Source organism: Lepisma saccharinum, chromosome 23 (assembly GCF_977018435.1).
Source record: "Lepisma saccharinum chromosome 23, izLepSacc3.1, whole genome shotgun sequence".
NCBI classification, from domain to species: domain Eukaryota; kingdom Metazoa; phylum Arthropoda; class Insecta; order Zygentoma; family Lepismatidae; genus Lepisma; species Lepisma saccharinum.
The window spans coordinates 12976586-13003737 of NC_139251.1; the positions used below are offsets into that span (position 1 = coordinate 12976586).

General features: G+C 38.8%; 1 protein-coding gene across 3 annotated transcripts in view; it reads left to right on the forward strand.

Moving 5' to 3' along the window:
• Positions 1–27152, forward strand: part of LOC146005279 (beta-glucuronidase-like) — a 57676-nt gene that overhangs the window by 23278 nt on the left and 7246 nt on the right. For all 3 annotated transcript variants that reach the window (XM_083144397.1, XM_083144399.1, XM_083144400.1), the window contains exons 5-11: positions 6193–6329; positions 16622–16815; positions 18198–18344; positions 19752–19924; positions 22748–22891; positions 24204–24288; positions 25920–26096. In XM_083144397.1, coding sequence (XP_083000523.1) covers positions 6193–6329; positions 16622–16815; positions 18198–18344; positions 19752–19924; positions 22748–22891; positions 24204–24288; positions 25920–26096 — 1057 coding nt within the window. The remainder of the gene's footprint in view (positions 1–6192; positions 6330–16621; positions 16816–18197; positions 18345–19751; positions 19925–22747; positions 22892–24203; positions 24289–25919; positions 26097–27152) is intronic.

Sequence of the window (27152 nt, forward strand, 5' to 3'; positions counted from 1 at the left end):
CGAGTATTAATTACTAATGAGCAGTGTGCGAATTAACGTGGGGGGGATCTCTCCCACAAATAAATTTATCCTCGCCAAAACAAATGTACTTTTATCCAAGCCAGGGATGTTTTTACCCCCCCCCCCTCAAAGAAAATTTAATTGAAAGCATATAATATATCATTTCTTAATTATGTAGAGTCATATTATTTTCATAACAACTCCAGCTGACCGCGCGAGTCCAGTTAGTGAGCCTACCAAGAGTCCAGAGCGCGAGCAACAGGGATAACGATAGGTGCTGGGTAGATATGACGCCAGCGGCTCGTTTGTTGATTGGCTGCTCCGGGACTTATGACTCGCTCCAAAGCTGCCAATGCAAGACAGCCAGAGATGTTACGAAAGTAATCTCCCTCTAACAAACACAATTGAAAATTCATTCGTGTCCAGTAATGGTCCAGTCACCAAGATATCCCTGCCAAAAATGATGCAGCCTTATGGCATTAAAGACGGACACAATTCTTCAACTGATCAACCTCACCGAGTCCAGACAACAGCATGCTGTTTTCTACATGTGTTAAAGTGTCTTAACAATAAACTTCTAAGTAGGTTAAATACACTTGATATTTGAACTTGGTAATAGAAAATTGGTCAGTTTCCGGTGTTACTAGCGTTTTCTAAAAATGTAAAAATATGTGCTGGTTTCAATTAGTTTAAATGTTATCGTAGACCTAGGGTAGAAACAATGATCTATTAAGGTACTTACAATCAACCGCAAGCTGTAGTTTAGTTTACTGACTCACAAATTAGGATACAAGAAACCTACCTCCCAAAATGAAATCATAATTATGCCACTGAATGGCCATGGCCCCCCACCCTCAAAGCAAAAAGCTTAATTCGCACAGCAGTGGCGGCGATTGGGTTCCAAAATTGGGGGGTAAGATGCCAAAACTGGGGAGGGCGCAAGAAGAGGTTACTTTCCCTTGATACATAAGATTTAACATAGTGCGACAGCAAAAGCGACAAAAAGAAAGGGGGGGCAACTGGCTCCTTCGCCCCCAAATCGACGCCACTGTCGCGCAGTGCTAATGAGATACCTCACGGTTCATGTAGCATTCAAAACATGTATCTCTGAACACCACAGAATATTCCAAGAGTCACAGAAATTCATTATATGAAACGTATAACACTGCCGGCATTAGTGACCTCACCTGAAAGTGGCATATATGTCACGTCGGCGATTAATAGTTAAGACTGAACAAATTATTTGAAATAGTGTAGTCAACTATTGATTCGGTAAAACACGTAAGGAAAATATTTATTTGCAAACTATGAATGCTTAATAATGACAAAATTATATGTAATATGTTTTATACGACTGAAAAAGGCATTAAAATACACGGAAGCTGTAGAAAATCTGTTGTCAACCCTTACACCTAGGAGGAATTATTTGCCAAAGTGGCTTCACTTTTCAAGACTGGTCAGCTCTGCATCGAGCGTACCAGCTTCTGATACTTTTCAATGCTTCAAACGTAATACATTTTTTTTAACTTGGCCACTGCATCTTAACCCATACAGCACAAATCTCCAAGGGATATCCATTTCATATCCACAATGTCCAGATCAGATCCATGGATATTATGGATACCCATTGAATAACCATTAGATATCCATTTCTGGATATCCAATTATGGATATTCATTAAACGTCTGTGGGATATCCAGAACTGGATATCTGAAACTCGACCAATTATAGATATCTAATACATAGCACAAACATGTATAAGCTGTCAGAAACATTGTCCAATTCCAAATATCAAATACGTCTCCAGATCTTGTCCAAAACGGGATATCCTAAACATATCCAATTCTGGATATCCAAAACATATCTGTATCTTGTCCAAAATGGAATATCCAAAACACATCCAGTTCTGGATATCCAAAACATATCTAGATCTAGTCCAAAACGGGATATCCAAACACATCCAATTCTGGATATCCAAAACATATCTAGATCTTGTCCAAAACGGGATATCCAAAACACATCCAATTTGGGATATCCAAAACATATCTAGACCTTGTCCAAAACTGGATATCCAAAATACATCCATTTCTGGACATCCAATGTGACAGTCAGATTTACCGTCATTATTATTATCATTATTATTCATGTATGTAGCGGTAAAAAGACGTGTTGATTCAAAGTGTTAAGTGTTTTAATTTGTAAGATTACATATTTGATTTTTGCCAAGCCGACGGGAGGAAAGAGACATTCGCTCGTGTTAAGGGTGAGCACCTGAAGGGTCACGCTATGCGTCTAAAGCTTAGGAAATTCGACCGTAATGACAAACATTTAAATATCTCGGTTTCCAACGGTCCGATTCATGTGAAACTTATACCAGCGCAGCGGCATATGTGCAAGGACAGATGTGTGGAGTTTCGTCACGATCAAGCGACAATTACGGACGCCAGATCAAATCGGTTCTAATTGATCAGTTTGTGGACAGCGATTGCAATTGAGCTATGGGCGACAGCCAGGCGGAAGCTTAATCCGCACAAGTCAACTTCGGACACGGTACGTCCTAGTTTGGAGACAATAGGGCAAAGTGGACTGACCTCTTCGGAAGCGTCGCTTCAACGATCGCCTAGCGTCGTTTTTCAAAATCTAAATAAAACGAAGGACATGGTTTTTCGTTACACAGTCTTACCGCGATCCTTGTAGCGAGAGAAGCTCCGTGCTACCTCTCCATATACAGTTTTGCCGCGATTCTTGGAACGAGAGCACTTTCGTGCTACCTTTCGTGTACAGTGGACTTTGTGTTGTTGTGCGAACACCAGTGTGTGTGATAGGCAGTAAGTCTACACGAGTGCGCCTACCTCAACCGCTGGGGGAAGTTGAAGCGAAACCGTGTTTCCGTGATTACCTTACGCCATTTATAATTTTTGAGAAACAAGGAACACCGGAAACTATGGCGGGCTAGAGGAAGAAAGGAGATGAGGGCGTTACGTCGATTCGCCCGACGTCAGAAGAAACTACGCCGATGATGCCTATCCGCCGCCATGGAGAGAGAGAGAACGTCGAACGCCGCCCTATCGATACGCCGACGATGCCTACCATCCGCCACGTCGACGACGCCGACGACGCCTACCATCCGCCACGTTGACGCCCCGACGACGCCTACCAGCCGCGACAGAGAGACGTAGAGAGAGATGTTGACGCCCCGACGACGCCGACAACGCCTACCATCCGCCACGTTGACGCCCCGACGACGCATACCAACCGCGACAGAGAGACGTAGAGAGAGATGTTGACGCCCCGACGACGCCGACGACGCCCGCTCAGATGCGACGTCCGAACCGCGCCATACCACGGAGATCCACCGATCCCGAGAGGAAGAGGAGCCGGGGAACTAGGTGTTTGAACCCTTTTTGCATCTTCATCGTCACGACCCAGGAAACCTTTCGCGTGGATACTATGTGTTTTCAATCGCCCGTAAAGACGCCAGGATGCACCCCGGAAGCTGAGAGATGGTAAAGTATTCATCTGTGTGAACCTTAACACGTGACGGCCCGATTGATTTAGAGAACGCCCTTGAAATTCGTCGACGTTTTGAAAACGCCCACTCAACTCGAACTTCATACCAAACTCCCGTCGCGCTTGTCATTTGTAATCTATTCGTCTCAGGTCAATTTTTCTTATTCCTTGTGATATTTTTTTATGATCTTAAATTCATTGCTGTTTGTGCTCCTTTGTATTTGTTTAAAGTGCGTACTATTAGAGTAAAGCGCCGCCCGCTTAATTGCATATTCTACTTGAGGTTTGTTCATTTTTATGTGTCAGCGCTGTGTCGCTGCTAGCTATGTCCGGTCGCATATGTGATTATTTGTTAAAGTATTTGCCTGGTAATGTGAATTGCTCGTCGCGGCGAAGTGTTTAAGTCCCGCCTGCTAGAGAGTATATGTTTGCGTCACTCAACGGAGGTTATTTGTTATGTTTGGAACCACGTGAGGTCTTGTAAAAGGAAAACGTCCGCCCACGTGAATGTAATTGCCGTTGAGACGCCTTTGTTTATACTGGTCAAGTAATGTATGGTCACCGCGCCGACTAGTTTCTTTTTTAAAAACAAAAGGTGAACTTAAGTAAGGGCTGGCTAGGATTTAAGTAGCACTGGAGCAAAATCACAAATGACCTGATTAGACAAAAAGTAAGATAAAATTAATTGAGAATGCAATAATTAGGGCTTGTCGTCATAAAACCTGTACATGTCATGTATAATTTCTTGTGTCGATGACCCCATGAGGATTGAATCTGAGAGAGAATGTGAGAGTGCAAGTGTGGGGACCTGTAATAATTCCATTTTTGTTGGTTATGAATAGAATATACTTTTTATTTTCATGTTAATTTTGGGCTATATCATTTTCGTATGCATGTCGCTACCCGTGATTTTCAGGTATGCAGCTAGCCGTTTCCCGGCTACAGGTAAAGAGGTGGTAACTTGAAAGTACATATGTCTTTGTTTTTATTCGATATGGCTTATCACTATGCACTGTTGGTCACCGGTTCCTACACACGAACTTAACCTGGACCGTAACGCTATTTCGCTTGTCCGAGGGAGATTATGCCGCCTCTATCTAGGTAGTGGTAGCATTTGTTTTCCCGGGCAAGGGAGGGCGTAGCATACACCAATACATAGCTAGAACTGATACAGAACTGGATATCCAACAATGAACGTAAATAGGATCTGTTTCGGATATTAGAAAATGATCATAGTATGTCTGTTATGTATACTTTTTCATACTGTATAGTGGAATTGAAACAATAATTGCATTGAAGCATTAGCGTTTATAAACTTATTCACCTGTCATTTAGTGATTTTTTTTCTTAGAATCAGGAACTTTCGATTTAGTGTTACTCAACGCTACAATACAATCGAAACTAAAAGCGAGTGAATCTTGCTTAGCTCAAGTGGGAAAACCCGTTCCTTATGTTTAGCATAGACAGTAGGTATGTACATCATTTTCAGTTCGTGTGTTTTACACCTGAGGCCTGAGTGAATCAGAAGCTTGTGACTGTTTTCCTTGTTGGTAAGCGTCTTGTTATTTACTATTATTAGCGATTGAAACTTTTTCAAATCTTAGAATCAAAAACGCTACAATACAATGCAAACAAGAATAGGGTCAATGCTCGCTTGTAGTATCACAAATCTCCAAGGAATATTCATAGGATATGAGATCCATGTATATTAGCGATGTCCATTTTACGTCCAAAACAACTCCCGCCCTTGATATTCAGAGGGAAACTCGTGTGGCCATTGTCTGTGAAACAGCGAGTCACGCATGCGCGCGGAAGTGCAGGTGAAAGTTCATTGTGTCTCGCTGGTTTAAATTCAGGAAGTTGCGAAACGTAGCAGTGAAGAACAAGCTCTCTATACTCTGCTTATCATGGAAATGCGTGTGAATAAGATATTTTTCGGTTGTGTAGACGTGCGAGTGTGTTTTTGTGAGTGTGTGTGCGTCCGTGCGTGGTGTGTGTGGATTTGCGGCCGTGTGTGTGTGTGTGTGTGTGTGTGTGTGTGTGTGTGTGTGTGTGTGTGCGTGTGTGTGTGCGCGCGCGTGTGTGTGTGTGTGTGTGACAGAGAGAGAGAGAGAGAGAGAGAGAGGGAAGATAATATTTATGTGTACAAATCTATGAAATCCCCTTAGCTTCACAAAAGTTTTTTTACTAATGCTGATTATTTTCTCGTATACATGCGATTTTTTAAGAATTTATACGTATATAATTCAATCAAGGATACATCTATTTGATGTCTAAATGGTGCCCTAATAAAGTTATAAAATAAGTGAAATAATAATAAACTTCCCTGTTATATCCATATATTGTCCAGATAATCTTCAAATGTAGTCTAAATAATGTACTTTTCGTATCCATACGATATCCAAAGTACGTACAAAAAATGTTTAAATCAAAGCATGTAATGTCCAGAAAACGTACCACTTGATGTCCAAAACATGTCCAAAAGTGATCCGGAAAAGTCCAAAACATATCCATTTCTGGATATCCCCTGGATATCACGTATGCGGACAAATGAATATTTATGGGATATCCCATGGATGTCTATTGGATATCCAGAACTCTCGACCTGCATATCCAAGATATATCGAATGGATGTCTTTTGGACATTTGTGTGCTGTATGGGAAATAATATATTTCTTACAGGAATGGATACACCATCCTAAACTACGATTTCGACTTCTTCAATTATGCTGGAATTCATCGATCAGTGTATCTGTACACAACACCAGAAACCCACATTGATGATATTACAGTCAGCACGGACATTTCCGGGACATCAGGTTAGTAGTGTCATATTTCTTAAGCCGATGCACAAAACTAGAAAAAAATCGTGATTATAAGTTCGCAATTATAAACATATCTCTATACTTTTGACAGTAAACACAGCATTTTTATATTGTGATTTTTGTGAAGTGAAATAAGTGTTTCCCCTCCTGGGAAAATTACTCGATATTTTGCCATAAATGCAACTGGGTTAAATACAAAATTTGTGGTGAAAATATAAATATTTTCTTAAATGGTTACTGAAATTAATTGATGTGAATTAAATTGCTTGTAAATGCTAAACACCATGCTTCATATTAGCCGGATCAGTGCCCTTACGCATCGAATCACTGTTTTTGCTTAGGTGTTTCTTAGTAAATAACCTTTCATCAACTTTATCCGAACATCAATCAACTCCACTGCCTCGATTACCCAAAGTGGCAGAGAAGCGAAGTAAAAATTACCAAGATAGAAATGTAAAGATAATGTATTAACAAGTTTTTCATCTTATTTCAGTACCGAGTTATGTTATAATGATCACCAATCAAAAACTAAGCTATCACCTCACACTAAAACATCTAAAAAGAGTAATACACACGAATTAATATAGTTTAAGATAGCTATAGAAAAGTTACTTCGAAAATTCCGCCCAGAAAAGAACTGTAAAGGCGCCACTGCGATGAACACTCGGATCGTAAGGAATTACAGTTTTTATGGTTGGTTGATTTGGTGTTTTAAGTCCACTTTATGCACAGTAAGGCTAATCGAGACTGGACCTACAGTTTAAAGTGGGATCCGAACCACTATGTGCCTCCACCGGGTATCGAACCCGGGACCCCTTGATTACAAGGCGACGACGCTACCACTACGCTATCGGGGAGGCCTACAGTTTTTTATGTAAGGAGGCGTACAATACAAATGTTTTTCTTTCAAACATTTCTCCCTTAAAATTACAAGAGTAGATGAAGAAAATGAGCTGTGAAAGTAGTACCATAACTATTATAACTTTTGACAAAAACAATATTGTTTGTTATCACTATCTAGCCTTGCTAAGTCACCTGGAATGACCAACGAGTATTTTTGAAGGCCAAGAATTCACGTACAATGAAGATGTAACAGTCCGTCAGCCAAACTGTTTACGTGGTGAGGGATTGTAGATATTTTATATTTGGTTTGCTAAATAAGAGTAGAAGGCGTGTGAGGAAAGTAAAGATACAACTGATATATATCTTAGGGAAAATATGTAAGGCATGAGTTGGCAACACTGACAGTACCTTTATCCTTACTCTTACCAGTGCTGCGCTGAGTCTTGTGTGGGTCACACGTGCTGGAAATGGCGGTGGCGATAAAGAATCCCGCCAAATGCAAAGTGCTGGTTGTGATGCGGTTTCTCCAGGCACAAAAGGCGAATTTCCAGCAAATTGCCGCAGTTCATGGAAACGTTATCTGTCCTACCTCCCGCGAAGGCACGACACCACACCACTTCGTCACATTTTGACGATTAATAATGTTCCCATAAACTGATGCAATTTGCTGGACATTCGCCTGGAGAAACCACATCACAGCCCGCACTTCGCATTTGGCGGGATTCTTTATCGCCACAGCCATTTTCAGCACGTGTGACTCACACAAGACTCGGCGCAGCACTGAGATAGTGATGGGTCGTTCGTGAACGAGTCGTTCAAAAGTAACGACTCTCTCTTGTGAGCGGTGAACGACTCGTTCACCAGAATTGAACGACACGTTCAAAGAGTCGTATGTGTGCCACGACTCCTCCGCCCGCCAAGCAACTATTATTCCATTATTCCCTCTCCTTTCCACGAATTTTGCGAGGAAGGCGCATGCGCAAGTGTATACTCGCCTGGCGGCCGGAATTTTTGAAAGAAAGCAAGTCGATTCTGCGAGCAGCAAATGGGGACTGGAGAGGAGAGGGAGGGGGGGGTCCTCTCTGTTCCTTTTCCCGTAAAGCTGGCTGAAACGTGCCGTGTACGATGAGAGGGGAAGGAGCATGGTTCTAAGAGTAGTAGGTTGGCTCATCCGGCGGACGACTTTCGTCCCTTCCAGCGCATTACGTCATCTGGTGAGCAAATGTCGCAGCCAGCGGGTAGAAAACGCATAGCAGGGGTTCAGTTTCATTGAATGAAGTCTTCCGGGGAAGGTTAAAAAGCTTATTTACTGCTTAAAAGGACCGCTATTTCTTTGTGCACAAAATCAGTAAAAGTAGGAATGAATAGAGCGTAGGGGAGGAGCATACGGACGAAAACCTGTAGCTAATTTAGTCGCTTTTTCCTCTGTACCTCAAATTAACACATGTTGCATTGATCTTTGTAAGTGTTAATATTTTCGCATTTTCACCATGGATGTTGCTTTTTTCTTCTATATTTCGCAAAGGCAAGTAACAGAAATGCTTTACCCGATATTCGAACTTTCGTAACTTGCGAGACACTACTTGCGTTTACTGAATGATATATTGTCTGTTGAACGTAAATTTAAAATGAAGCCTACATATTTAAATTCCTAAAATGTAACGTGTTAAAACACATTCTAAGATCCTTCAGTGTCATTGTACTAATTTCAGTTAGTTTAATATACCCATATCAGTATTTGTGAAAAGTAGTTTAAAAAGAGTTAAATATAGTACATAGGGAGACAGTCACGGTAGTCTCCCAAGATACATTTTCGGGTGGAAAAAGTATCAACGAAACAACAAAAAACTAAATTGAATATTTTCTTTAATGGAAGGATGAAGAATATAAATATAAAATTTTATGTAGTGCAGTTTTTTTCTTTTTTGTAAATGATATTTCCAAAACGCCAAATGTTTAGTTACATTATTTCTAATGTAAGTTTGTACTGCAGTTTTTTTTTAGTTTAACACAAATTTTATAAAGTACACAAACAACATTACAGTACCACACGTACAAGCACAAGAGCTGACGTAATCCTTCTTGACATAGAATCAAACCCTTAAGAACAGTGGTGCAGAAACGGGGGGGGGGGGGTACATTGTATCCCTCTAAATCGAAGATTCTAGTTGTGCCACTTGTACCCCCCCCCCTCAGATACAATATGCTACTGTTAAAAGAACCTAGTATTTTCTAATTGCTTAATGCAAAAATGTGTAAATTGTAAGCATTATTTTTCTTGGCCTACCACAGGAATTCAAACCGTTGTAAACTTATTCTACATGTACTACATTGTGCTTGATACTAGTTAGTTCATTGATCTATGTTTGGAAATCTTTTTAAGGAGATGAAAATTATATAAAATGTGTGTTGATCGATGGAATGAGCTAAAGTTTACTTTCAGAAAATCACGCTGCAGACGAATTCCCTTCGTATAAGGGGGTACATGTTTTGTAAACAAGGGATCGCGTCCATTTGAATATATAATCTGCATCAGAAGATTTTATTTTGAATTTTTCAAATGGAATTTTCCGAAACGAAATACTTCATCCCTGCCTCGTCTTGTTTTCGAGACGCGACACGACAGACAAATTTCGGGGATACAATATATCTCACCGATTATTTTTATAACTTTGTCAGAGGGTGTTCGGAAAACTGTACTTAAACCTACATATATTAAAGAGAATTTTTTTAAAATAGAGATGGCACTGAGACAAGAAAAGTATCAAATTTAAAGAGAGATTGAAATAAATCTCTGCAAAACGAGACGATACTTGCTGTCTGAGACGATCTCGTTCGAAACTTTGGTATCACATTTGAAGAATTTACTTAAAATAAATTTAAATTAGTGTCTCTTATACAAACATACAAAGCGTATATCTTGTTCATATTCCAAATAAGTCGGACCTCCCCGATGGCGCAGTGGTAGCGTCATCACCTTGTAATCAAGGGGTCCCGGGTTCGATACCCGGTGCATGCACATACTGGTTCGGATCCACTTTGAATTGTAGGTCCAGTCCCTATTAGCCTTTCTGTTCATAAAGTGGACTTAAAACAACATATCAATCAAATAAGTCGTTTATTTTGTTTATTGTAATTGAAAAGTTAATCCATTAGTGACAATTGCGAACCTGTGCTGCCCGGTTTCATCAATTCAGGATAAAATGGTTCGCAGCGACGAACAAAATGTAAAGTAGAAAAACGTTATTAAGAAAAGTTTTTGCTTTAATGACATATATACGTTGTGAAAGTTTGAGTGGTGATACATTTATCTCATCTCGATACCATTCCTAGTTGAAATGGATCAGCGATATTTCCTAGACATTAAAACAGGGTGCGATGTGTGATTTTATCAGAAGGGGAGGATTTAACTATGAAATAGATATGCTTAGAATTGGTAATGAATTTCTTAAAATCCAGTTTTGATATTGAATGCAACACAAACACAACACCATTTCAAGTTAAATTCTAAAGTCAAACTGTAAGAAAATTACATTATTCAATTGAATGCATGAAATTAATGAAACTCTGCAGGTTCGATGATTTTCCAGTTGGCTTGTTAAGGACACTGTAATGCTTATGACTTGATTCATTTTGTTGCAAATTTTTCTGCATTACAACAATGCACTGCGAGTCTACAAGTATTGAAAGAAAAGGCAGGCTTAAAATTTCAAAATGATTTATTTAATCAGTTAAGGTAAAGTTCATGGCACTGACATCGCTTTCACACTCAGCTGTAGATATTGGTACAACTTGGATTTGATTCACAAGGTCTTCGAGTGAGGTGGGAATGTGTATTGAATTTTCTTTGTAGATGCGAAAAATCCTGCTTTCGCTTACATTAAAGTTCACTTTTTGATATAATTATATATAATTAACATGTCACCACAAAACACACGTATGTATCTGTATGTATCCGAAAAGAAACCTATGAAGTATTTCGGTTTAGCATATGCAATGATAGTACTTTCAGCATTTGAAGAGCATCATAATTTACAGCTAATTACATTGCAAATAATTACTGTGTCAAATGTTTTATAAATACTTCAAAGTTAGATCTCTTGCGAGTTGATCGGGAATCATCTCGATTCAGCTTTTTTTTTTAAAAAAAAGGCAACACAACGCTATAGCTTTCAACAAGCGTTCAAAAAGTGCTGTTAGCATACGTCAAAGTTTTCGTATTTGATACAAAAATACTTGTAAAACACCTTCTAGAAGTCTGACTAAAGGGCACTGCATACGGTACATACCCGTCATAAATTTGTTTAATGATATTTTATATATAGCTATGGGGCTCAAAAATGAACTCAACTGAAGAGGAATTCTGTAAGTACGATATATTTTAAAATATGATTTTCATATTCAGTGGGTGGGAAATGATTATTCCTGATTTGGAATGAATCAAGTTAGAGGAGGGGGAATGCTCCTAACCTTCTTTTAATAGCAATGCATTAAAATGAATACATGTAGCTTTGCTCGCAATTTTCATATTACACACTAATCATTTTCCATCCCATTAAATTCAAAATGAGCTCAGAATAAGCTCCAGAACTTTATATGTTTTGGAATTGTTATCTGGTCTTGAAACCTGTTTTTAAATAGTCATAAATTGTAAAAAGTAAATAATAATAAATAAATAAAAATTATTTAGGCAAATTTTGCATTAGAGACTCGATATTCGCGTCTAAAATGGAATTCCCCATGCTCCACATTTTACCTATGTATACATGTATGTGTGAAGTACACACGCTTCTGCAAAGCGAAATCCACTGTTTTCGTACATTCTCATCTCTCGGAAATCTAAATTACCTAACAGCACCTCCTTTAGTCTTACGGTTGTAGTTATTGCATCGGAACACAAAACAAGCCATTTTGAAGAAAACTCTCAGTAAAGAAAGAAACGTCTATTTGTTAGCGAAAAACAAAGATTCGCTGCCAGATGTAGCGGGCGAAATCTCGGGTTGCTCACCAGTTGACGTCACAGTGGCCCCCGGCGATGCGCATGAGCCTACCATGTCTCTTAGTATCATGGGAAGGAGCATGCTCGCGAGTCGACTCTTTCCTTCGTTCAAAGAGTCGTGGCACACCTTAGCGACTCTTTGAACGAAGGAAAGAGTCGACTCGCGAGTGTTGTTTGCAGAGAGAGAGCGCGCAACCTCAGCCCATGACGGGCAGCGAAGAACAGCCAACAAATTTGTCCTGTAGTTTCAAGTTCGGCCAAACCATTAGCGCTAAAATTACAAGAAATTAAATGTTAGTAAAAAATATTAGGGGAGTCTTGTAAAAATTTTGAGAAGGTGTTAGGCACAGACCTCTTGATTACAATATTCCGATTAGCCTTTATGTGCAGATAGGATAGTCGGGACTGGACCTACAGTTTAAAGGAGGATCCGAACCTCCACTTTGTATTGAACACGGTACCCCTTGATTACCGGCGACGTTATCACTACGCCATCGGGGAGACCCGATTTGTCTATTGGAGCATAAAAGTGGACTTTAAACATTGTCTGACAAAATCGTTTTCATATGACGTGAAATATTTCATTAACATTAACGTGTAAATATTTTACTAATGAAAACAGCATTAAAGAATAAATATAGAAGTTTAATCATAAATCTCATCGTACATGATACTGCAAAAAAGCTTTTATTGAATGACTGCAGAATTAGGAACAACTACGTAAGATGGACATAGGTCATGTTCACGAGTGATATAAACAGCTGTTGGCCATCTGCGGTGAGCCTACGTGTTAAGGTGTTTTACTAGTAGAAAGCAACATTAAAAAAAAATACATACGTATAATTTGGCCCGCTTTATAGAAATTCGATCATACATTATGATATTGGCAGAAACTTATATTAAATGACTGTAGAACAACAAAAAGCTATGGATATGGGATGGACATGGATAATGTTCAAGAGCGATATATATTTCTTAAACACAGCTGTTAGCCATCCGCGGAGAGCGAGCGGGTGGATCCTACTTTAAACTGTAGATCCAGTCTGCTGGCGAGACTGCCGCCGCTGCGCCTTGTGTAAGAGAGCTCGCGACTCGCGAGCGAACGATGAGTGAGCAGAAGAGTCGCTAAGGCGAGCGAGTCGTTAAGGTGCTCCACGACTCTTCGTGCCGTCTCGAGAGTCGTGAACGATGAGTGAGCAGAAGAGTCGCTAACGCGAGCGAGTCGTTAAGGTGCTTAATGACTCTTCGTGCCGTCTTGAGAGTCGTGAACGAATGATGGGGAAAGAGTCGTGGGACTGTGCTGTGACTCTTCGTGCTGTTTCAAGAGTCGTGAACGAGCGATGATGTGTCGCAGCGCAGATCTGGAGTGCATTTTGTTGACTCGCTTTCTCACATTTGTTGCGATATTAAAACCAGTGATCGAATGAAAAAAAGGAAGAATATGTAAATGCACGTTATTACTAATAAAAGGTTGATATAATTATATAGCATTTCTGTGTATGCTATCGTACTGCATAATTTGCATTATCCGCAGCATGAAATGTAAACTGAAACAAGATACAAATATAGAAAATCTCACTCATGAGGCAGAGTAATGAAAACAAGTATGTGCAATAAATTTTGTTTGTGTGTGTGTGTGTTTACTGTTTACACATATATGTATATCCATACACATACAGAATCGTATTTGTATTTTTCTTATTTTATGCCGCTTTTCTTCAAATTTTAAGTAATCGCGACGATGAGGATGATGCGTGATGATACAGATGAAGGGACACTCGTAAAGAATATCCTTGACCAGACCGGGACTAGAACCCGGGAACTTCTGTGGCAAGATCAAATGTCGATTACTTCAGAATCTTGGCCATCTAGTCGGCTACACGCACACACATATACACAAAAATGCAATACAATTTATTAATCTTGAAGGACGTACGTTGTGTTCGTTTACTTAAATACAATCATCTGCTTCAACACCTCCTACCCCCTTCCCCCTCTTCAGGCATGTGTTTCGAGAAAAAGAAGCTTGGCGACTCTTTTGAACGACTCATTTGAACTACTCTTCTCAGTGAGCGAGCGCTCATGAGTCGACTCGCACAAATGAACGGCTTGAACCCATCACTACACTGAGATGAACGCTACTGGAAAGAGTGAGGAGCAAGCAGCGTTGCAAACCCGTCAGCTACGAAAAGTGCTGTTCGAGCTGTAAAATTATGCTAGAATGCCACCCAATTGTGCTAAGGCAGTATTATTATTAGTATTACTATTATTATTAACAATATATTTTATTACTATTTTCAGATGTTATATTTTATCCCACCCTAAGATCTATTTATTTAAATCGCTTTTTTGCCTTAGGGTCTCTGGGAGTAAGTACGACAATGAGAGTGAATGAAGAACTGATGAAATAGTCTATGGGCTATGGGATGGATAAAACATAATTACATGTCCATACCTTACCAAGGGTCGAACTAGGGCATGTGGCTCAGTAAATTTGTAAAAATACTTCACATCTTTTTTCTAGCAGATGGGGAGAGGGAAGATGACATGACAAAGTTAAGCGTCGTTACCTTTCAATTAATGCCGTGGTGGGGGTGGGGGGTCGGTGTATAATCAATCACATATGGTATAATTCACAAATATCTTTCCTATACTACTGCATTTTTTTGAGTTATATGGAAGGACATATTAACCCATTTCCACCTCCAAGAACACCTTGCTAGAGACGCACACTTTTGTGCTAGTTCTTTACAACTTTCAGATGCTCATACAATGTATTTATATGTAAACTAATAATTTTTCCAAATAAAAAAAAAGAAAAGGAAAGGAAAAAAGGTACTCGCCAAACGAAAAAATAAAAACTGCCTCTTTCCCACTCCTTTCTATATTTCTGAGCAAACTCCCATTTCTGGTTTAAATCCCCACGATCTTTTTTTCCTTCCGGGAGTTTCACAGTTACTTCTTTTGCTACTAGTAGATACTCATTTTTCGAAATTGTTCCAAACATATATTTTATATATATAAAAAAATTAAAAAGCAGGAAAAAACACTCACAGATACACTCAAACACACGTTCAAAAATACACTGAAAGACGCACGCACGAAGAATTAAAATCGTTCACAGCAACAACGCTTTTTTCGCCGCGGGAGACGGCTTCCGAAACGGTGTCGAGTCGATTGAACCGAACCGAACACAACTGCAGACTTTGGGTGCGTTCCGAAAGTCTTAACGAAACGAACGAATCGAACGAATCGAACGAAAATAACTGGGCTCGTGAATCTGGTGAAACCAGTTACTTTACAGACTTATGGGACGCTCTAGGCGAAAGCGCAGGCGCAGCGTTTTGTTTAGAGAAAGTTTCCGCATGGTGTCAGCGGAAGGAATGTCTTTATGGCAAAAATAAACTCTACTGTGGACACTGTTACTCATTTTAATCACATTCGAAGAACGGTCAAGGCATACTCATCTTGTGCACGTTGCTTCATATCGGTCTCTGTTAAAATTATAATACATTTTCCGAACTAGTGCAGTTCGAATCCATCAGCACGCGCGTTGTCTGTAGGCAGCAGACGATTCTCACGGAACAAACCAGCCTCCTGGTCCGTGCGTTTGGTGAATCTCGTTCTTGCACGAAACGCACGGAATACGACTTTTGGGACAGCATAATGAAACTCACGAAACGCACGGAAGCACTTATGGGACAGCCACTTACCATAACTTGTTTAACGCGTTAAACTCGTGCGACTTTCGGAACGGGCCCAAAGATGGTCTACATTTGCCGACAAAGGAGGGCGCCACATGTGCTTTATTTGTCAATCCAATTTTCTACTAAACATTCCTCGCGAAAATACAGGCACCGCAAATGGCTGACCCCTTGTGTCGGTGCTGGGAAAGGACAAACTTTTGAGGGTGGACCGCCCCAACCCTCCTCTTCGATTTTATGGCAGGAAGATGCGGAAGAGATGAAACGAAAGGCGTTGGTGGGGGACGGGATCACTGGGCCGGTTTACTCTCTTTTGTTGGAAACATGTCCATTCCTGAAATAGAGATGTGCAGTTACTTTCATTTTTACTTCTTCAGAGCACTTTCCTTTGAGTTCAATATCTACCGATGGTTGCAGATTATGCTAGATTTGGCTGTTATGCCAAACACAGGGTGCTAGGTGGCAAAGACGGTTAAATTATGCTAGGTTTAGCACCAGTATGCTAGGGTTGCCATCGCTGGGATAAAAGGTCACTGTCAGTGTTGCCAACTCATGCCTTACAATGTAAGGCTTACATATTTTCCCTAAGATATATATATCAGTCGTTTCTTTACTTTCTGACACGCCTCGTATTTCAAGAGGAAATGTTCTGAAATAACAAATGATCAAATAGTTCATCCATTTTACGTACTATTAGATTATTTGCAAGATAAATAATATAAACATTTATTTTCTCTCAGGTGTAATTCATTACTCCTTAAGTTACCAAGGAGCTGAGGGAGTAGAGGCTTCAGCCACTGTCCGTGTCCTTGACAGCGAGGGAAACGTGGCTGGAAGTGGCGAGGGACTCACGGGTGACGTTGAAGTTGCAGACGCAAAGTTCTGGTGGCCTTACACTATGGATCCTAATCCAGGATACCTGTATACTTTAGAGGTTAGTATTATTGTCTGGATATTGCCTACAAATCCACGTAGAATGACGTTTTACAACAGATATCTTAGTCACATCAGCTTTATATAATAGCATGTTATATCGGGTGTTCCACGTAAAACCGGCCCGCACGCGTTTCACGTGTGACACCCATTATAATAACATGAGAAATGACTAACTGTTAAAAAGCAATACAGCCAGAATTATGCAAGCTATAAAAACAGCAAAGAACCTAAGGCAAATGTGATTCTTTCGTTTTCAATCCCCGGCCTATACGGTTATACAGGGTGGCTCATATTGTATCTACCAAATTGAGTTGGCAACCCTGTCGGAATGCAGATGCGCATGCCCAGAAGTCTCCCACGCTTATGCAGATACAAGTCTGACAATCAGTTGGCCATGGAATATTCACCCGTTCAAATCGTAGCAGTGAAGGCGTTCATTCGAACGGGTTCCATTCAGGAGACGCACTGAGAAGCACCAGGACTCCAGAGAATACGCCTTCTCCGAAGTGGAGACTTCTGTTTCTGCACGCTGCAATTGGCTTTCTATCGTCTGACTCATCGTATCATGTTGTGACGCTCTGGTAGGGGTTTATGCCGACCCTCATTGGACCGTCGTCGCAGTGCCGGCTGCATCTCCTGAATGCAACCCGTTCAGAAGAACGGGTCCACTACCACGATTCTTATCTGAACAGGTGAACATTCCAAGTCAGACTGATTGCCAGACTTGTATCTGCATAAGCGTGGGAGACTTCTGAGCAGGTGCACCTGCGTTCCGACAGGGTTGCCAACTGATATTGGTAGATTCAATACGCGCCACCCTGTACTAAAAACTTTCTTTGGTTAGGAACTCCAAAGCTGGCCCTTCAGGATAAGAACTTGTTCAAGTAAGATAGAAACCGTAATTTCCTGAACTCATTATAGATAAATTAACGGGATATACCAGTCTCTACGCTGTGCTTTTGGCTCCGACCGCGGGACGACATGGGTTCGAGTTCGCCCGGGTTCAATCTCTGGGTTCTCGGCCTGTGTAACCCACCATCGTGAGGAAATTCTGGAGCTACGAGTGAGTAGCGTAACCCGGTCACGGATATCTCCTACAACGGCTAAGGGTTCCACGTGCTGAGCCCACGTCACCCGCTTACCGCTTGAAGTTCTCCACACCTTTTGGTAGGATTGCAGGAGGGAGACTGACAGTCGGGAAATAGGCCAAGGCCCTTCAAGGCCCACGGGTTTTTATTATATTAGTCTCTGTCCTAACTAAATTAAGGTAATATAATATGTATGAGTGTGCAAACGCATTTACAGATCACGAAGTGCTTGTTAATATATGTGTATGTATATACGTATGTAGATACACACATAATTTCAAACTTTCCACAGGTGACTCTAACAGCAACTGAGCCGGCATCATCTGACGTCTATCGCTTAAGAGTTGGAATTAGGAGCGTTTCTTGGGACACGAAAGGACTTTACATTAATGGCAAATCATTTTACTTTCGAGGTTTTGGCAGACATGAAGATTCTCACGTAAGATGCTAATTTTCAATTTTAATTGTTAGAGTGTATTTTGAGATAATTTCCGTACAGAGTGAATTGGCTTAGTGAATACGAGAACTTCAATATTAATATGAAGTGCAAAATTCATTTCCTTACGAAGTCATTACTTTTTAATTAATTTTATTCTTCATCTCGATTACTGTTTTTTGTAATCTTCATACTTACAGGAATATAACATAGTACTTTGAAGGAATAATAAATGTGTGCTCCTCTAAGCCTTGGTTGTGTAATAAAACTTCTCAGTTTCATTAATAAAGTTACTGTAAATATTTCTAATGTGTGGCCGCGGTGGCTCAGTCGGTAACGCGTCTGACTACCATGCTCAAGGTCCCGGGTTCGATCCCCGGCCGGTTCAAATCCGGGAACTTTTCTAACGTTGGAAGCGGCCCCGGCGTCCACCCAGCGTCGAATAACATGGGTACCTGGGGGAAACCCTGGGGGGTAAAGGCGGTCAGGGGCGTGATGCTGATCACATCATCCCCACTCACGACCGGATCAAGAAAGTGTGGGGCGTTACCCCCACACCCCCTATACGCCTTCATGGCGTGGTGCTATGCACAGGGGAACACTTTACCTTTTTTTTTTTTTACCTTTTGTAAATATTTCTAATAAAAACGGGTAGTTTGCATTTTAAGATTTCTTGCAGGATTTATTTCGCAATTTGTACTCCACATGCATATTCTGACGAATGGAAACATAAAAATCAGCAATTTTTCTCGAGGATAATTTGGACAACTTCGAAATTGTATGAGGCACAAGAGTGCTTGTGAAATTTTTAAATACACAAGCAAACGCGTGTTCTCTCATACAAATCTCGAAACAAATTACAGAAAAAAAAAAAAAATAAAAAATAACGGAAAGAAATCACACAGTGACCATTGTCTCGAACTAACGAAATATTTCCAAAATATAGCAGGCACAAAATTTATCAGGATCAATCTCTAGAAGCACAAAATGTGTATGTTCACAAATCTACTTTTACAAATCAGTGATAAATCCCAAATATAGCAATGCCACTTAATGAAAATTACATTTTAGGGTAATCTGTTCAATGTAAAATCATTTGCATACCTTTGAACAATGTGCGACAATCAGCATGCTGTCACCAGCAACTGCCCATATACGAGCGTATATGGTGTTATTTGGTGGTGCCATCTAATTTGTGTGACTACAATCAAGATATCAATTATGTAAATATTTTATATAGTTGGTCAACACATCAATAATAATAATAATAATAATAATAATAGTAATAATAATAATAATAATAATAGTAATAGTAAGATATTTGATGGGTAGAATTCAAATAACATCTTTGAAAAGGAAATACTACTGGTGTCATGGCATCAAAGAGCTAACTTTTGAATATATTTTTAGATCCGAGGAAAAGGTCTGGATTACCCTCTGATAACCAAAGACTACAACCTAATCAAGTGGATAGCGGCCAATTCCTACCGCACGTCACATTACCCGTATGCAGAGGAGATTATGGACTTCGCCGACGAACAAGGCATTGTCATCATTGACGAATGCCCTGCCGTTGCCATCAAGTAAGCTCAAATTAAAACATGTGACAAAGAAATTACGCAAAAAATATATATAAAGTAATATATGCCTGTGTGTGTGTGTGTTGATATTGATTTCTAAATTGTGGCAACATTAATAAAGTAGTGAATCGAGGGATATCGTCAGAGATATCAGCTCTTTATTAAGGATATTTATATCTTATTCAAGCATTTTTGTACCAGTAACATTGAAAATGTTTGCAAAATGCTAGAGGGGTGAGTCAAGTGAAAATTTTAAAAGCCCTGTTTATGTAAGGTATAAACTGTTATGTAAAAATGCCCTCAAGACTGTACCACTAATCGAGTGAGCTTAAAAATACCTTTTTGTCATTTTAAATATGGAGGCTACACTACACGCTATAGCAGAAGCACAAAATTTTGGAGTAATTTTCGATAGTAAAATCACCTTGAGCCACATTACTTCTAAAGCCATGAAAACTCTGAATTAATTTACAGATTTAAACATTCACCCATGTTTTTATCCTCAGAACCTACTTTACAACGTGTTTTACATGGGTAAAGTATTGAGTACTTATATCGTTCTTGTGTTTCGTCCGTGGTTTACGAAAGAAGTATAATGGAGCAGACAAAGTAGTACATTTCTTTATCGGAATAGTTAAACACATGTACCCTGCGCTTGCAAACTTTTGCAACATGCATCCAGTCTTCAAATCTACAATCTTTTTCTTCGTCGTCAAGTTTCAGATTTTAGATTTCTTATCAGATTCATGAGCGGACAACTTCTCATTAGTGAACTCTTGCCACTTTTAATGTCCACATTCTATAGCAATATCAATAGTAAATGCAACAACTTGTTTTACACCAAAACTTCAAGGGTATCCTTCGAGCACTTCTGGGGAAACCTTTATGACCAACTTCTTATTGTATAACCTTTAGTGTTAATGCTTTAGTGTTATTTAATATTATAAATATTACTCTTTAAAGGAGAGCACAAGGGATACAACTAAAGTCAGTCCATAACTAAGCAGAGAAATCAAGTCAATTAAGGCAGTGAAAGAATAGTAATAAAAGGTTTAACATTTATGCCGTAAAATTGTAGGTTTTGCGAGAAAATAATGATTTGGTTTAATTTACTTCACTTTTCTTTCACTTTTGGCTAATTGATGAATGGATACTCACAAACAGCCATGCCCAGGCTGGGATTCGAACCCTGGACCCCTAGCATCGTAGCGCGATGTGCATGAAAAAATACATAAGAGCTATATTTATATGAGGTTTATTTGACATTTTGCCTGACGAGCTTTAGACATCATAGACAGTATTGATTAAACAATATAAACCCAGAATTACAATCAGTAACTGACTTATTCCATATTTTGTTTTTAAACACAATTAAACCTTTACAGAACGAAACGTCTGTTCTGTTAATTCAATATCCCAACAACTTCCAATTTGGCTTTATTTTATCTAAAGTATTTCCATTTATTTCAACTTAAGACCCATTTCTTAATAGATCTAGCTTTAAACAAAAAAGGAGTGCTGTGACTTAAACAAAAATTAGCCAACTAACTACTCAACCAAACAATACTTTAAATACTAAAGCACTACAATAACACCACTACTCCCTGTCTATGTTCCATTTTAACTCGTCCTTTTTGACACTTGGGAAGGAGAAACTGACTTTAAAGTGCGATACCCTCGGTTAATCAGTAGGAAGTGATTTTCTTATAGAGGTTCGCTCTCCTCTGACCTTTCTTACTATAGACACGCCCCTTATATAACCAAAGCCATCTAGTGGCAAACCAACGTAACAATGATAAAGCTACTGCATATTGTTAAACCCTCTACAATTCATTGCGTGATGTTCAAGTCTTCCATCTCTCCAAACTCAGAAACGGCGTGTATTAACCAGCTAAAGAGTATTGCTTTTAATGTTGGAGTATTTATTATTCTTGTTTTGTGGGATTTATATGTAGTAAAAATGTGCTAAATACGTATGAAATATATATTTAATTATTTTCACCAAAATATGGAGTTAAATAAGGACCATAAATATACCTTTTTAATAATATAAGACAATACACGAGCTACATAAAATACAATACGCTTACATTGACATTAATTGTAAAACTACACAAAATGTGTTCATTTTCTGTTTCCAAAACAATGAATAACAAAATTTTGTTGCAAGTGTTCGAACATGAATTTCCTTCTGTTGTCTCTTAAGATGGATTTATTTTGACTAAAACTGCGTTCAATGTCACAAGAAATAATGGGGGTGTATTTCAAATTTGTCAGTTATTCGCAATAAATTCACCCAACACTTTCGGTCACACGGAGACATGCAGTTATTGCGCGAATATGGAGTATATGTTGAGAAATGTTCCGAAATATGGAAATAATATGTAAATATAACTAAAATATGTAAAATATGAGCCAAAACCTAATATGTGTACAAATATGGAAAATGAAAACGGAATTTTTCGAGCCTACAGGCCATGATGCGCAAACATAATACAGAATATAACTGATTTCAGCTATATATATAAATATGTATTTACCTAAATCCGTTCCCTGATTATTACCTACCAGTGGTGGCGATTAGGGGGCAATTGCCCCCTACTTTATGCGACTTTTGCCCCTGTTCTATGGCCTCTTAATGTAAGCCTTGTCTACCAAGAGAAAGTAAACAGTCCTGCCGCCCCCACATTTTTGTCACCCAATCGCTGATAGTGCTTATTGCCTTTGTTTTCATTTTTCACTTGATATTCTGGTATATAATGGATTTATTCTGTATTCAGTATTTATCAAATAAAAGAAAAAGAAGTGAAATGAAATTGTTTGCAGCGGCTTCCACCAGGCCCTACTCGACCACCATCTGGTTGTGATGGAGGAGCTCGTCCGGAGGGACAAGAACAGGCCGAGCGTCATCATGTGGTCCATCAGTAACGAACCAAAATCGAATGAAGAAGCTTCTGCACCATATTTCAGGTACTCAGAACCCTTACTTGCATTTATACTCATACATATAAGATTAAACAATTTGTCTACAATCAGTACTGAAAGTCGAAAGAAAATACTATTTGTGAATTTATTTTGGATCTAACTGCTTTCTAGCTGCTTTAGCATGATTTTTTCTCTTCTTTAAATTTACATTATTTCGTAATTATATCGGGTGATTCCCTCGCTAGAGGCCCAAACTTTTTGTACATTTCCGCCCTCTTATGTCTTCTGATATAGCTTTAAAAACATCTAATCCATATGAGGGGTAAAACCTCTCCGGAATTTTTTGGGGGAAGGGGGAGAGGCTCTATATACAGAATCCGTGCATATGTGATTATCTCGTTTTCTGCAGAATAGTTAGGAAAATATATATATTCATAATAGTATTAATAGTATTATAATAGTATTTTACCCTTTCTTAAATAGGCTAGTTAGGCCTATATCCTAGTTGAATATCTGGAATCTATAGGCCTGTCATTCTATATTTCTGAATACGAGTTACTCGCGGATATTTTGCAATTTTTGTATGATATTAATCTTAAAACACGCTACTAATTAAAATATCGTCTTAAAAAATCAAACATTCAAGTTAGAAAATACTGCTTGAAAACAATGTTGTTTTGTTAACTATTCGAACTACAGATTTTACTATGTAATTCAAGCACAGGTATGTACATTCATAGAATTATTCCTGGTTTGGAAGGCACGTATGTGTGCCGTAGCACCTACTGCTGAAACATCAAACTGAAAATACATGAATTTGATAATGATAAATACAATTATGATAACTAAAACTGGAGTGAATTAAGTGTACTGCAGCATCCAAGATCAAAGTTAAATTCGATTACATTTAAGGAAAATATTGTTTTTCGTGTATATTTCATGTGAAGGTAATTAGTTTTAGTTGACAAGTTAAATATTAAGATTTATAGTATTGTATATTATGCAATTAGTATTTCCTATTATTTTCTTACGGATATATATGTGTTTGTACGATTTTATGTCGGTTATGGAAAATATAGTAATACGATACAAATATTAATTCGCTATTGTTTCAAAGGCTACTTTAACAGGCAATAATCACTGTAAAGTAAGTATGATGCCTACATTCTGTGACGTGTTGAAATTATTTAGACATGTGTAAAATTCTGTCCTTGATTTAAAATGATGACAATAAATATTAAAACAAGTATTAAGAGAAACTGGATTTAGTAGAATCACATCGTATTCAATGATGAAAATATAGCAGTATCTCTTTAAAATATCCAGATATATGTTATTAAACCAATATCTTTTTCAGCTCCGTTGCCAACCATACGAGGGAGCTGGATAGCACCCGTCCCGTCACGCTTGTATCCAATCAGGATTACAACACTGACAAAGCGGTACTGTCCTTTGTTTTTTTTCATTTTGTGTTAATTCTTCTGTTTTACTATTCATCTTAATTTTATATTAATAATACAGTCAAATTAAACCCAGAAAGGGCTGAACATTTGAAAAAGAAGCTAAAACAAGGCCGAATGCTTTGCCCAAATAACCCACAGTCCCCATAAACATCAAAATCCCCTTCCCACCTCCAAAACCGAGATGTTTGTCTGCCAATTTAAAAAATAGGTCCAGTTAGGTTTAATTAATTAATTTAATTTTTCGCAAGTCAAAATAAATGGGGATGTGGGATTGAACATTTTCTTAAAAGTGATTCTTACATTTCGTGTATAAAATGTTATCATTACTTTTTTCTACAAGTGTAATCATTTTCTCAAATTTCGAAATAAAATGGCAATATAGTTTTAGTTGGATACTAAAATTTTGACAGAAAAAATATATTCAAAATTTGATTTTCTAAGATTTAAAATGGATTGTAACAGTCATAGGATATAATATCTGACAATGTAGAAATTGACGTATTACCATTATTAATTTGAAATAACAAAGGAAGTATAGGGATTGTAGCTTTCCTGGCGATGTGATTTGGAATCATGTTGGTTAAATACTACCGGTAAGGAACCAGTAAGGAACTACTTTATAAGTTTATTGGCCCAGCAAGAATATTCTTCTTTCTGGTATACAAGTTTACAACTTAGGTTGTCAATTGCAAGGAACATTGCTCTTCATTCCTAAGTCAACACCTTTATTGGTTTAACCTGGGCGGTGATTATAAAGGGTGTCCCAAAGAAAACGCAGGATTTAATTTAAGAAAAAACATTTTATATATTTATTACTTGGCAAAGTTATTACATTATTTGAAAATATAAACATTGCCATCAAATGTGGAAGAGGATGCCTGATATACGTTCTTTTTGATTTGATTTAGTTTATTTTACTTCGCGTTTTGTGCCTCTTGGCTAATTTGCAAAGATGGGGATGAGTGATGAAATGATGAAATTGATGAATGGGACATTCACAAACAACCAAGCCCGACCGGGATTCGAACCCGGGACCCTTGGCGTCGCAGCGCGATGTGCTAACCACTCGGCCACAGGGTCGGGCTGATATACGTTCTTGACGACGCATTTGATACACTCGAATTATCTTGACAAAATTCTGAATCACTTTTTCGCATAACTTCTCAATGCCGTCGATAGCTTTTTGAACGTCTGCTTTCAATTTCGCAGCATTGCACGGCCTGGGGTCGCACAGTTGATTCATTTGGGGCGCTTCTCCTACCGAAAATGTCAGGTAATTTGCCCACAATCTCCATCGCTCCTTCGTTGTGTAGCGCTCCATATTATTGACTAACCGCAATGCTTTTACTACAGCATGTGACCTCACAGGACGCTGCCAACCCTGCGGGGAAAAAATGGCGAACAATTTAAATCCGTTACTTTTGTGACATCCTTTATATCGTTTTGCGCCTTGCTTTCTTTATTGTGTTAAAGTGGTTAAAGCACCATGGCACACTCGGCAATATTGTGAAAACTATTAATTCCAATTCTTAATTTGATACCAATTTACTAGTACTGTAGATGGCTTATACGACATTTCTGGCACCTCGCCATATATTGTTTGCATTTAGGCGCAGTACCTGGACGTGAATTGCTTGAACAGATACTATGGCTGGTATTCGGATGCAGGAGCTTTGGATGTTATCCAGTCACAAATTGAAACTGATCTCAGAGCTTGGCACGATAAGTTTGGGAAGCCAGTGATAGTCTCCGAGTATGGAGCGGATGCTGTGGCCGGTCTCCACATGGTACGTAGCTGTAAGAAGTACTTCATTGATCTATCATACCATTCGTGTTATGCTTTACCTTTGCTAAAGAAAATGTTGGGATAGTAATTATGAGGGGGGGGGGGACAAAATATTAGGGGCAATTACATTATAACGCCTGAAAACACTATAAACACACACCCACCTATTACTGATTAATGTGTTTTGTGCTTGTCCTTTATGCTGGTTGGGTGTTTACTGGCTAAATATAATTCTTGATTGTGAGTTTATCTCTATACGATTCGTTAGGCATTTGTTTCATGAGAACTGCCGTAAGTTATGTTGTCTTGTTTCTAGTGGCCTATTACAGTGGGAAACAGGTAGAAAACGGACTAAAATAGTTGTCCAATTTATAAATTCACAATTCATCATCTTTCTTGGGATGAAACTAGTGATATAAATATTTAAGTTATAAGATAATAATATAAGTGACGAAAATAAAATGTTTCGAAGTGTTTAACTTTCTTACAAAATAAATTGGCGTTAGAAGAAAATTAGTGGATAATTATGTGTATTGTTACACTGCTTTTAACTGTCTGACAATCCTAAACCCTAAGGTTTATTGCTGCGGCAACATAGGTTTTTTCCTGGACAAGATTTCACTCTCGAACATCCTTGTCAAGTTTCTTCAGCTCCATTTTCGTCTTGATCTTGACACAGGTTTCTTTCCACCAGGTTTCCCAACAATAACCCTTCACTTTTTTCTATTCTGTTCCATCCTAGATAGCACGAGAGCTGGCAAGCTTGCTGTAGCTTGCTTGTAACTTGTCGAAGGTAGTTGGATATGGCAAGCTTGAATCAAGCTGACAGAAGCAACTTTCTGTGACAGAGCTTGGTGCAAGCTTCATATGTCAAGCTTCCTGTAATTTTGACACGTGATAACTAGCTGACTTGATTCAAGCCTGATGCAAGCATATGGCTCGCCATTCATTATATGCTTGCAGCAAGTTTATTCACTTATAGATACATGAATATCTTGTTTGAAGCATGAAGCAGGTTCCAGTCACTTTCCTCCAAGAAGGGTGATTGGAGATATAA